We start from the raw sequence: 13624 nt of genomic DNA on the forward strand, positions 1-13624 counted from the left end.
ATTCCTGTTCTTAGACTGGCAAATGCAAACTCAAAACAACCAGAACAACAAACCCACTTAGAAATACAGCCTGTAACATAATATCATTCTGTATTTAAAAATATGTATACCCTCTAGTAAAGGTTATGTTTGTCTAACAACTTCCAAGTTTACTCACATTTTTTAGAAAAAACATAAATACAAGCCTGTCTTAGAAAACTGAGACAAAGTTACTTTATCAAACCATAGTTAACTGATAGAAGAATGTATCCAACTTGACCACCACCACAATCTTGTACTAATAAAAGTTACTTGAAGTTAAGCACTTCAAAGAGAAATTCAACATCAAAAATGACTTCTGTAGCTTTAAATAAAGCAGATGGGGTGTGTATCTGTATATATAAAATCACCATACTATGGAATATAGAATATGCATGCAATTCATTTAATTTCTTGTTTCTCACCAATAATTTGCTAACTACCATATGTTTGACTCCTCTTATTCTAAATTTTAGACCACACTTTGTTTGAATTACACTGTCAAGAAGTGTTTAGATTTTAGAATAACTGCTCTTTGACATTATTAATCAAGTCTGAAAAGGGTTAGGAGAAAGTGAATTAAGAAATATCTTGAAATCAACTGTGTTCCATGCAACCTACTGAGTACAGCTGTTCTTTGATATTATTAATAAAGTCTCAAAAGAGTTGGGAGAAAATCAACTAAGAAATATCTTGAAGTATACTGTGTTCTTCACAACCTATTGATTTTCTAGCAGTGCTGAGAAAAAACATCAGACTTTTTTTCGATTTTATAATGTTCCGTTTAATACTGTAATTGCCTTTCCAATAACATTTCATTCAATTGAAATTTAAACCACAACCAAGTCTTTGAACATTCTAATAAGCAATATTGATCACCTACGCATGAATTGGGGGCTTACTGATAAGATATCTTATCTTAAATTATTATATCAATTTGGGGGTTTGAGCTAAACCTGCTGGGTCTCACTGACCCACAGAACACCCTGTTTTCAGTCTTGCAGCTTCTGCGGTTCAATGGACACATTGGTGTGTAACTTTAAAAGGCCAACAAATGGAAAAAAGAGAGGTGGGAAAGCAAGAATTAAGGCCTACCCTTTGCTAATAAGACAGACTCCACTAGATTCTTCAGGTATATTTTTTCAGTCAGAAAAAAAGCTAAAATAATCTTTTAAGAGCCACCTCCCTCCTGCTCTGTTGTTGAACTAACTGCCTGGTCACGTGGACCAAGCATATTACAGATTCTGCTAGAATTCAACGCAGACTATTTGTATTTTGGGCCAACTCGCCTCCTTCCTGTGAGGTGGGGAAAATTTATCTTTTCTAGAAAACATTTCTTCTTCTTCATGTGGCATCCACCCTAACCTGCAAAATATCTGCTGGGTAACCAAAATAAATTATTAGCAGAAAGTGAGCACCCAACAACAAAAGGCCAAAAACATGGAGAAGATGGTAGACTTCTTAAAAATCTAGTGGAAGGAATAATACTTGTAAAGGGAGACATTTTTTCATGTTTAAAGCAAAGATAGAGGAAATCTAATAATTACAGTTCAAGGGGAGTTCTTCTCTACAAGAAACTAGGCCAATTTCCTCAGTTCAATTAATTTAAAATACACCCTTAGCATAAAATGTTAAAGCAAACCTCCATTTCTTAAAAAAAAATCAAATTTAACTTTTTTAAATATAAGATGAGACTTTTAAAAAAGAATATTAAAGTATTTTAGAGTGAACAAAATAGCATTGAACTATACAGTACATTCAGCAATACACCACCTTGGCCAAACTACTTTTTTTTTATTTTTATTTTATTTTTTTTTTTGGGTAAACCTTACTTTCAAAGTAACAAACAAAGAAGAAATGTAAAAGTTGATCATCAGAATTGACTCATGCCTAGCCCTGGGGCAGATCTAAAACCCGATAGCCACCTCTTAAATTTAATTTCACATGCATGTAGTTGGAATGATAATCCCCCTCTCCACCCACTGCCCCTTATATAGCTATACCATTTCAACAGGAAGAAATAAAAGGAATTAAAAGTATTACCTTTGCTTTTTAGGTACTGAATGTTCAATCTCTAGCTGTTTTCCATGTAGCTCCACTTTCCCTAAAAACAAAATGTGTCTTTTTTTTTTTTAAATCTGAGCAGGGGATATGGAAAGGCTTGGACAACATTCTCTCCCCTGAACTTTTTCATTTTATTTCAAATTACCATGGACTACAGGCACAAATACATTTTCTGGTCCCTCCACAAGCGCGCTTTATTAAACGTAAAAGTGGTTTCAAACTGGGGAGCATTGGGAGGTAGTGGCGAGTGAACTGAGCTCTCTGGACAATGTTGCTCAGGAATATTTGATTCCTTAAACTCACCCTGACCTGTGTTTTGAACAGGGAAGTCTACTCTTCAGTTAAAGAAAAAGGAATTAAATTTTAAGATCAATTTTTTGCTGCTGCTTCTTTTTGTGTGTGTGTGTACCGGGCTCCCAGGGGCCAGAATTTTTTCACATCAGGACTGAAACAAAGATAAAATGTTACTCAATGGAATGATGGATTTTCTCCCTTAAAAATGGGGCGATTTGCCTTGCAACTGATTCGGTTTGTTTGTTTGTTTTTGTTTTTTGCGGGGAGAGGGGAAGGGTTTGAGTTTGGGAGATCTTGGCATCAGCAAAAATGTATTTGCTTCCCTAGTAGTTTCTCTCTGTGAGAACAGCATGGCGACCTTCGCGCTTCTACACACATCACACATGCCCCAGGAAACCCCAGTTTCAAATCAAAATGGCTCAGGTCCAACGCCCCCTCTTCTTGCAGATGGGGCCCCCACACTGATCGCGACCCCCACGCCCTGGGGGGGAGCAAAGTTGGGGACGGGGGTGGGGGGGGGCTGTTGGGAATCCCGAATGGCCTGGTGCTGACTAGAGGGCGAGGAGAGGAGGCGAGCATGACTACGAGAAGGAAAGGCTCGTACAAGCTGGAGGAAAGAGAGGGGCTGGGTTCAGGAGGACCCCCCCAGGCTGGAAATGGGGTGCTCTGGCTAGTGGTCGAGGGGAAGGGAAGGGGAACCTCTCGCTGGAGGCAGAGGGGAGAAATCGGTCTCGCCCACCTTGCCTTTCCAAGCCGTTTGGGGGGAGGGGGGGGAGTGTGAATCGGGGATCTCAGGTCCCCACAAGTGACTTTGCTGGGGAACCCCCCGGTGCCGGACGCGCGTGGCCCGCTTGCACCCATGCGATTTGCTGGGGAGGGGGAAGGGCCGTTGTGTAGTTATTTTTTGTAAAGGCGATGAGTGGAAGTAGGCCCTGGGAAATGCAAGAGGATCCGGCCCACTCGCGAAATGGGAGTTGTTCGTTCATCAGAGAGATGGACTGGGGGGAGCCATGAGAAAGAAGGGGGGGGGCGAGAATCCTCTTATTTTGCAGGGGCTAAGAGATTTTTGTGCAAAACCAGAAGGAAAGAGGGGGTGGGGGGGGGGGGAAGAGATAGATAATCTGCTTACCAGAAAAAGTTTCGATGGCTTTCATGGCCCATTGCTCATCAGGGCAATCCACAAAGGCATAGCCAGATTTCACCAGAAACTGACCACTGAAGGAGATCTTGTGGTCATTGAAGACTTTCTCCAAATCGGCTGGAGTCACGTTTTCGTTTAGGTTCCCAATGTACAGCTTGTTCATGGTGGATCTCACACCGAGAGATGTGGATGGTTGGTGGAGGGGTGGGTGGGTGTTAGAGGGAAGGGGGAGGGGGGCTTGATAGGGCTGAAGAAACTTTTCTGCAGATTCTTTTAACCAAAAAAAAAAAATAAAAAAAAAATCCCACCACCCACCCCTTAAAAAAAAAAAAAAAGTGCCCAATGCAAAGTGGAGCCAATTGGGAAAGAAGCAAGTTGTTGGGGGGGGGGGGGTTGATTTTCCTCTGGGGCGGGGCTGGGGGGGGTGGGATTCCTGTGATTTCGAAGCTCAATGGGGGAGTGGAGGGCTGGTTCAACTGGTATGGCGCGGGCCGGGAAAGTGCTGTGGCTTTTCTTCCAGCCCCCCCCCCCCCCGACCCCTTTGAGTCGCACTCGTGTGTCACAGCCCAGGACGTTTCTCGCAGGCGGCCTGGCGCCGCCTCTAAATAAAATCGACCTGAAAAAATGAGTGAAAAATGTTTGCAAGAGGAAGCCACGTGGTCGGTGCCGCCCGCCCGGCCCCTGCGGTGGGAGGGGCCCGCTCTGGATTTCGGGTTTTTTTTTTTTTTTTTTAAATACTATTTTATTTACAATGTAGTCCAAGGTGGCTTTTCGATTGGGGACATTTGCTCCCTGCTTCATCTCAGCAATCAGCCCCCCCCAGCCCCCCCAGTCTCCTCTTTACACATGGAGCCCACCCACCCCCCCCCTGCTGCCTCCCCTCCCCCCCACGCCTTCCAAGGGCTTGAATGGGATTTTCCCGGTGTAAACTTCTTCATCAAAGGGGGGATGTGGATTCCCTGGCGCCAGGCCGGCAAGGGCTCGGCCATGGGGTGCGTAAACAGCGAGAGAAGTTCCTGCACTCACACAGTGTGTGTGTGTGGGGGGGGGGAAATAACCCCCCCCCACAAATCGCTCGACCTAAGGGTGTTTAGGGAGGGGGGCCTGACCTCGCCTAGGCTGAGCGAGAGGAAGGGGGGGGGGTCCCTTTATTGTTTTAAACCTCCCGGGGCTGGCCAATGAGCTGCGGGAGAAAGGAGGCGAAATAAAGACGCAAAGGGAGGAATATCGGGGGGCCCCGGGAGGAATGCTCCGAGAACTGGGGGGGGCGGGGGGGGGGGTTCTGCAGAGCAGAGCCGCCTCTGCATGAAGGACAGAGCACGTTGCCGAGAGCAGGGTGAATGAAGTCCGGGCTTCCGCCCCGCCCCGCTCGCCCCGATGGTTGCGTCGCTTTCCGCAGGGCGCTTCTTTGCATGCTCCACGCGTGGAGACGCCCGGGTACAAGGGGGGGGGGGGGCAGCGGGAGAGGAGGTCGTGGGGGGAGGGGCGGCCCAGGGGAAGGCACATGGTCTTTCCCCCTCCCCCCCTCCCCCAAAGGGCGCATGTTTTGATCTGCCCAACCGCGCCGCCGAGCCCGGGAGAGGCGAGCGAGCGCCCCGAGATCGCGGGCGGGGGGGGGTCGCTTCGGAGTCAGGCGACTGCCCTGGAGATTGCAACGCGAGGCCAAGGGCCGGGCACCGAACGGGTCTTTCCCCTCGCGGAATTGCTGCGATTCTCTGAACTGCAATGGATGGACATCACCATGCTAACAGCCCCCCCGCCCCCCATCCGCAGCCTTTCTTCTCCGGAGACTTTTATTTCCAGGAGCCGTTTCAAATAGCGACAGCCGACACCGCCCCCAACCTACCCCCCCTCCCCCAAACAAAAAAGAGGCGGGGGGGGGGGGTTCCAGAGAGCCCAGTTGTGCGCGTTGCTTGCCGAGGCTGGATTTCATGAATGGGAGTCGGTGTGGCGCGCTCCCGGGGGGGGGGGGACACCCACCACAACAAACACCCCCCGAAACAGCCATTTAAAAAGGGGGGGAAAAGCTGCCGCTGAACAACCGCATACACTAACCGCAGCGTGGTCGCGTCCCCCCCCCCCGGCAGCTCCCACCCACGAGTGGGGCTCATTTCTGGGGCCGGTTCGTGGGACTGCATTGTCCGGGGGGGGATTTACGAGTCCACGATGATCTTGGAAGTTAAGTCACCCAGCTGGGTGGATCTCTCGCAGCTCCTACAATAGCCGGGTTACTCTGAGGCCAGCCCCCGCCCGTAAAACGCCGGCAGAGGGGCCAGGCAGAGGAGGGAGGCTGGAGGGATCCTTTGCAATCTCCTTCCAGCTTCCCAAGCACAGGAGGTGCAGCAGCGAAAGTCGCTCCGAAGAGGCGCCCATGAGCCTCCCCCCACGAGGCGAAACGTCGGCCACACGCCTCCTTAGCTGGGCTCTTTCCTAAACGGTGCCCACCCCGCTCAGTGCAAACCCGGTCCGGAGCTGGGGGGTTGTGTGTGTGTGTGTGTGCATCTTGGAATTTGCAAGCCAGGTGGCGTGGGGCTGAGTGTTTCTTGCCAAGCGGCTGGCACAAACCGATGGCTTGGCCAGCTTGTGGCGAGCCGCTCCAGCTGCAGGTTGCTCGTGTTTAAAGATCAGAGCTGGGCAGAAGCGGATCAATTCCGGCTCCAATCCCTCTCTCGCTCTCTTTCTAAAGGGTAGCGTTTCAAAACAGAGCGCCCAGCCGGTGCTGCCTGAGCTGCCGTGGGGCTGAAAAAGCTGACGCTAATTCTTAACAGTTAACTGGACTTTTTTTTTAAAAAGTCCCAATAAGACCCACTGTTTGAAACAGACAATAAAGGGGGAAAATGTCGCCTGCCCTCTTCTGATTTGTTGTTAATACATTCCGGATAAGCAACAAATGATTTATAAACTCCCAGCAAAGCTCTTCTTTGTTGTTGTATTTAATTAAAATAGATCCTAGTAACATTTACCAACACGTGTTTTCTTCCCATTGGGGGCAGGGGGGGCTGGTACAATGTATTTAATTACGTCAAGGTTAGGTTTCAAAAGCAGGTTAGTAATATAATATATGAAGGGCATTTCAGCTATTTTAACCCATCAAATAAAACATCTGGTAAATCCTTGTTTAAAGATTATTATCTGCATTATATCTATTATCTCTGCATTACTAATCGCCCAGAAACTTTGATATATAAAAATACTTTAACCATTTCTTTTAAGTACTTACTTTGGTTTTGATTTGATTTTTAAAAAAATTTTTTGGACACAAATTGAATGCTCTACTAATATATGCTACCTAATAATTTGGTTATTCTCTAAGTATATTTCCATCTTTAAATTATTTGATTTCTTAATTAGTTTTTAAATAGGATTTATACATTAAAGATTGCTTTGATGAGGTTTTGCATACAAAGGTTGGTAGTAAACAAACTTTTAAACCACTCCCAGATATGAAGTTACTATTGCATGTAATTTATTCTAATACTCAGCAAAATGTGTGAATTATATTCCATATCTAGGGACCTCATTAAAAATGACTTGTGAATTACGTAGAATCTCTTTAAAAATTATATTTCACCTTCTTCACTGCATCTAAAATAGTTTGTTGTACTGAGATCTCTTCTTTAAAAATATATATACTGCTCATCAGGATAAGTTTTGTTTCCTCCCTTCCAGCTGAATTGCTTTTTTGGCTCTTTTAAAAGAACCAAACTAAATTCACCAGAGGACTCTTTACAGGGGAACTGCTGTGGCCATATGCATGTTATTAAGGCATTCAGTTTGTAATTCAAGCTTGAAATTTACAGGTGAAAAGAACAGAGCACTGAAATTTGTAAAGAAACTTGCTAGTGCAGAGAAAATGTCCTTCAAATCTTCTTCTTTGCAACTGATCTGAAAATTCTGCAACCTACTTACACACACTGAAATGTGTTTGAGATAAATGCAGTCAGGTAAATAAATGAGTTGTTTTGACCACTGCTTGGTTCAAATCTTTTTCTAAAGTTGACCAGAATACTTTTGTTGTAGTTTATTAATTTCCAGAGGACCAACCTCATGTAACATTACCCTTTAAAATAACGAAATCAAGGGAGCCTCTCCTAAAAACAATCCAAACAAAGAGGGAAGTCTTCAATTTAGATCTGAAACAAGAAAGAATATCAGCCAAAGGACTTCCCCTTGGTGGAGCATTCCAGATGCAAGGTATTTAGGGAATGCAAACAGAAGAGGCTAAAATCATTGATCTACTTGGGGGAAAATAGGCTTGCATTCATTCACTTGAAGATGGTATCAGGAGACTGTCATACAATTTTAAACTTCCATGTCTCAGCTGAATGTGGGAGGAAAATATTCTTTCTGTACAACAACCTACAAAGAGAAACAAAATTTCTCCTGCAAATTTAAACGTTCCTACCAATTGCAACAAAAATCCAGTAAGAAAGGCTTTATAAAATGTGTCAACAACAGTTTTCATGCAGTTTAAGAACACTGCCAGTTTTATAAATGTGTAGTTTTTCTTTAACATTTCCCTAAACAGGGTTGTATTTTTTTAAAGTTACTTTAGACAGTTGCATTTTTGTATATAGTTGAGGCAGTATATAGAATGAAAGCTTCTGTACATTTTTTTACATCAGTTTAAAGCTTCTGACTTCATAAATATAGCTGGATTTCAGCATTTGTTTTCTTTTTATACTGACATCTTTTGCTCAGGGAAAAAATATTCTTACTGAGTTTTAAAAATTTGTCTTCAAGTATAACAATTATTGTTCCTCAGATGTTTAGGAAAATTCCTTGGCATGGAGCATTGCAAGTGTTTTGAAAAAAAATGCGCATGATATTTCAATGAAATGTGGGATTACTGTGAGAAGGCACACAGTCTATTATTTTCTGTTTCACATTAACATCAATAAATTATCTGCGTTAGAAATATTTTGGTACATTAGTAGCAAACAAGAACAAGTTAAATTCAGATATTTCTCTACAAATTCTCATTTGAACTGTTCATAAATTTTTTTCTAATTGCTTCTGCAGTTACAAATGCTTATTTGTACATTACATTTTAGTTAAAAAGCTGTGAACTTTGAAAAGCCTATATTAGCAACAGTTTGAAAGCATATCATTACTAGTGCCAAACAAATGTGTACTAAGAGCTGTAAATAAAATACACAGTATATAAAGAATAAAAAGGTGGTTTTATTTTTCATTTAATTGTAATCAACTATTTACATTATATGACAAATCTTTGAATGGATCTGAATATAAAGCAGCCTGTAGCATAAATAATATATATATATAGGTGAGAACTCAAGACAAAAGAAATAAGGACCACTATAATTGTGAATTCTTTCATTTTACTGTAAGTGGAATCACAATTTAAACTATGTTTTGTTTAGTTTGTGTTGTATGGAAAATATTCATGAATGGGAAAAGAAGTTCCCCTTTCAGAAGATTTGATAAAAGCTAGTTTGAAATCCAAGTCATTATTAAATTAGGAGTTTGCTTTTACACCAGATGAAGGTCTGAATTAGCCTATTAATATCCTATGAATCTCTGAACATTTTAAACTAAAATCTGCTAATTTAAGTAACTTTTTGTCAAAACACAGGGGTAAAAGAGGACCAGCAATTTAGGACAAAAGATCAGAATATACTTTCCTTCTGCAAAAGGTCACTTAAATAAGGAATATATGTGAGATTTAAATATGGAAACAAGTCTGCATCAAAAAGAACTAGTGTTTAAGATGGAAAGCGTTACAGCTGCAGTTTCCCTGCGGAGCTGGACATTTAAAAAATTTGTAGGTGCTTCAGTTAAAAACAAAGCAAACACTGAAAGGGTCTTTGGCTCAAAAAATCAAATCAAATCTAAAGAAGTTTCCTTACCTGTGTTGCTAACACCAAATTAAAATTGTTAAAACTCACAAGATGGAGGTTTTGAAAAATCTATATTTCTCTTCATCACTGGTTTTTTTTTTCTTTTTTTCTTTTTCTTTTCTTTTTTTTTCTGTTTTTGCATTTGATTCAGTTTCAGGTTTGCCTCTAGTCAGTTTCAGTGTCTGATTCTCCTGGACTAGCAATGTGATGCTGTGTTTTGGGTTTACAAACTTTCAAAGAAAGGTGACAGTTTAAACAAAACGAAATACCGTTTTCATGCATCCTGAAAATGCTTTTGTTCAGTTTGGGTTTTGCAAGCCCTCTCCTTCTTTGGTTTAGTAGAAAACCTTAAATTTGGAGACTTAAACAGGTGGTGAAAAGACCTGTAACTGTATTTCAGGAGCTACTGGGAAAAGATACCATATTCTCTATAGTTTTTCCCCAAATGAATAGGTTGCTATTTTTTTACAGCAGAATTTTCTAACCTACAAGTTATGGTCTTTCCCACCCTTCCACAGCTCCATCAGCTGTTGTGAAAAATTGCATTGGTAGTTCTGGGGGGTCTTGTCCCCCATCCCAATGGATTGAGTGAGTGATGAGAAGGTTGGGGTTTGATACAGTGAATAAGCAAAATGTATAGAGCTCATAAAACATTTAGGAGGATGAATTCTGCCCCTGCTGAACTTCCATTGACCTTACCTCAAGGAGGAGGTAATCTCAAATCCACCTCACTGGTTACAAGACACATTCAATGTTGTATGTCCCAGTGCATATCTATAAGATCCTGATGGAGTTTGCTTTTTTTACAGGAAACAATCTGTGAGATCAGATTCTGACCTGACTCATTCGGAAGTTAATGCCCCTACTCCAGATTTACACTACTGTAAATTAATTCACAACCTGGCCCTGTATTTTCAAGTCATAAGGCAAATCCTCCACTGACTGGAGAGATCTCTAGCATTAAATGTTTCCCCCCCTTATCTTTGTAAACTCTGTGTAACACAGGGAAATTAGTTGCTTACTGCCTAATGCAGTAATTTTTTGTGTCTGAAGCTAATTAATCATGAACAAAACCATTGCCTCTCATGGCCCAGGGCCCTCAAGCATTGGTCTGTGGCTCATTTAATAAATTATAGATCATCTCGTGGACCAACCCTTCAGTCCCAGCCCTACACCTGTTTTGTGGCAATGGTGATACTTGCCCAAAGAAAAAGTGATGTTAAGACAGTAGTAAGGAAATGAGAGGAAGATAAACTCACTCTACTGCAATGACTGCTTGGTCCCAACTCCTTCCTGATGTAATAACTGTGCTCTTCATTTCCTTCCCCCCTGCCATGAACACACTTGATCAGGAATGGTTCTTTCCCCTTGTTACCTGAAGCTCCCACGGCTCTAATCTCTCCAGTTCAATTAGCGGTTTCATTCTAGCTAAATCTTTACTACAAGAAATAGAAAGCCTTTTTACATGGGGAAAATAATAAACAAAATCCTAATGGAGACGGGGCAGAGGTGGTTTTTACCTTGATGGTGCTAGTCCAGGTAAACCCTATTCCCCACCTGAGGTATACTTCATCTAGGCACACTGAGATAAAACGTACAAGGTTTTGTGTCCTCTCCCCACCCTAAGATTTTACATCGAGATAGCTAGCTCGATACATAAAAAAACCCCTTTTTGCACTGAAGCCATAGCTTGCTTGCTTGCTTTCTTTCTCTTTCTTTCTATCTTTCTTTCGCTATAGAGCCCAGCAGCCCCCATCATAAGCAAGGACCCCATTGTGCTAAAGGCTGTACAACCCTAGAACAAAAAGATGGTCCCTGTCCCAAAGGGCTTGCAATCCAAGAGATGGATACAGACAGACAGATAGGGGAGTAACTGGAAGTCTTTGTCCTTCTGTGTGTGGTACTCCAGTGTTTTGGATTTGTTCAAATATCTTGGTTGTGGTTGAATGATCTGAAGCAGCCTCACAGGTAAATTTAGTTATAAGATTCCTGATGATCTGAATCTCATTCGATTCTGGATTCAGATACATTTGATTTTTTGGGGGATGATTTTAAACACAGGTGACCAGATTAGGATTATAAAGCTAGCAAATACCACCACAGTGATCCGGAACTGTATTGGCAGTATATATATATATAATGCCACACTCCTAGGGGGATCAAATGTGTGACTTCTGGATCTTAAAGCATAACCCTCTACTGATAAACTCGTGGGGGCAGCCCACACAGCTGTGTTTGTCCCGGAGCGTTTTGGGGCTCCTGAAACACATATCCCACAGATCAGCTTTGTTACAAAGACAAGAGGAATTTGAATAACCTCCAGTCATGAAGCGCTGCACTGTAGGATAGGGTTAGGGGGGAACATGGAGAAGCAGGGCAACTGCAGCACTCATGGCTTCCCATCTATGCTGCAGATAAACCAACACAGACTGCGCCAGATAAGCGAAACCAAAGCTAAAAGCCTCCTGTCAAACAAATGGTCCAAACGATGCTTGTGAAATGCCTGGGGTGAGTGTTGTGTGTGGATGTGAGGCATTGCAGAGGAGCTTCCAGCAGAAGGTATCCAAAGCAAATGGCTTTTGGCAATATCTTTTTGCCTAGTGTAGACAGGGCCCTGCGTGCTGTTGGCAAGGAGGGCTATTGCTTATTGCCATGGAAAACAAGAGCAAGGAGATGGAGCCACAAACGTCTGCTCTCCCTGAGCTCCAAAGGATGCATAGCCAGAGTGTGTTTCCAGTGCTCTTAGCAGTGTCTTTGTTCTGCAGGCTTATGTTTCAGCTGAGAAAAGGGAGGTCGGAGCAAGAAGCTGCAGGGCACTTCCCAGCTGGGGTTATTGCTTGGGAGGGTTGTGAATCCTGGAGATTTCCAGCAATGCATCCAAGTATTTCAGTGCATTATCTGTCAGAGGTGTAAACCCCAGCTGAAAACAGCTGGATGTATTAAATTGCCCTAGGACAATGCACTCACTCAGCTGCTGTTCTACCAGCTCTGGCCCAACATCCCGCATTACGACAGAGAGCGAGAGAGAGAGAGATTGCCGCACCTGAGCCACCAAAGCCACTAGCACAAATGAGACATCAGCCAGGCTAAAGACCAGTCCTATCCCTCTTCCTGCGGCCATCCACGTTAGTGGGAAAAGAAGATGAGCCACATCTGACACTGTCGGCTGAAACTCTGCTAAGATCCATAATTACACTGAGCAGCAGCCCCTGCCTTTCTGTCTACAATGTTCACATGCTTCGATCTTTACCCTGGGATTTTCAAAGGAGCTTTAGGGATTTAGGTGCTATTACCGTTCAGCTGGGCACCTAACTCCCTTAAACACCTTTAAGAATCCCAGCCTTACACTCTTCCTCTCTCTTTTCTTCTCTAATGTGGTGATATTCCCTTTTTTCCCCCCAAATGATGATATAAAACCTCAAACTTGCCTCTTCTTCCGTAAACTCACTGACTGGCACTGTGCTTGGCAGTGACCGACACGTGGTAGCGCTTGACATCTGTTGCCGCTGGTTGTGTTTGAATGAGCCTGCTCACCACACAGCAGGCAGAGAAGGCGCCTGTTTTATCAAGTGTGGAATAGGAATGTGTGTTTCGCCAGCACTGCACCGAACGGCTGCCTTAACAACAACTAATGCCTTTGACCCAGCAGCCTAAATAAGACCCCCATGGGTTGGTGGTATGAAATTTCATGATAGGAGAAAACTCTATTATTCAGTTGCAGACTGCAATCCAAGGGGTTTCATGGTTAGCTTGCACATGCATGGCATGCTGAGTTATCACAGACATGGACAAGATGGTGCAGAAGAAACATTTACCTCTCAGAAAGATGATTCCCCACTAGCTCCAAGTTAGATGAGGGAAGTCCGCTTCCTAAAACCCTCATTATTTTTGGTATTGCGGTCATGCCTGGGAGCCCCATCATGGACCAGGATCCCATTGTGCTAGGGGTGCACAGCAAGTTAAGATCTCACGAATTCCAACTTCCATCCAGTATTTTTTCTACCCACTTGATTTTACTCCGTCCAATGTGTGTTCTCAACACCTGACCCCCTCTCTTTTATATGAATGGCCTGTATAACCCCCTAGAAACGGGCAATATTTTCCCCCATATGAGAAGCTGATTTTTTAATCCCTTCTAGCTGTTAATATCAGTAACTTTTAGCGTTTATCTGTTGCTTTGTTTTTAATCAATGTACTTTACAAATATTGGGACAGATTAATCGTTCCATTGACATCTATTACTTTG

The 13624-nt window shown here is 43.2% G+C and overlaps 1 protein-coding gene across 2 annotated transcripts in view; it reads right to left on the reverse strand.

The window, feature by feature from the left end:
• Nucleotides 1-3682, reverse strand: part of IGF2BP1 (insulin like growth factor 2 mRNA binding protein 1) — a 45518-nt gene extending 41836 nt beyond the window's left edge. For both annotated transcript variants that reach the window (XM_067540895.1, XM_067540896.1), the window contains exons 1-2: nucleotides 3506-3682; nucleotides 2062-2122 (exon numbers count right to left, since the gene is read on the reverse strand). In XM_067540895.1, the coding sequence (XP_067396996.1) occupies nucleotides 2062-2122; nucleotides 3506-3680 (236 nt within the window). In that variant the 5' untranslated portion in view covers nucleotides 3681-3682. The remainder of the gene's footprint in view (nucleotides 1-2061; nucleotides 2123-3505) is intronic.
• Between the last annotated feature and the right edge of the window lie 9942 nt (nucleotides 3683-13624).

Source organism: Emydura macquarii, unplaced genomic scaffold (assembly GCF_026122565.2).
Source record: "Emydura macquarii macquarii isolate MOO-44397 ecotype Brisbane River unplaced genomic scaffold, CSIRO-AGI_Emac_v2 contig_629, whole genome shotgun sequence".
Lineage (NCBI taxonomy): Eukaryota > Metazoa > Chordata > Testudines > Chelidae > Emydura > Emydura macquarii.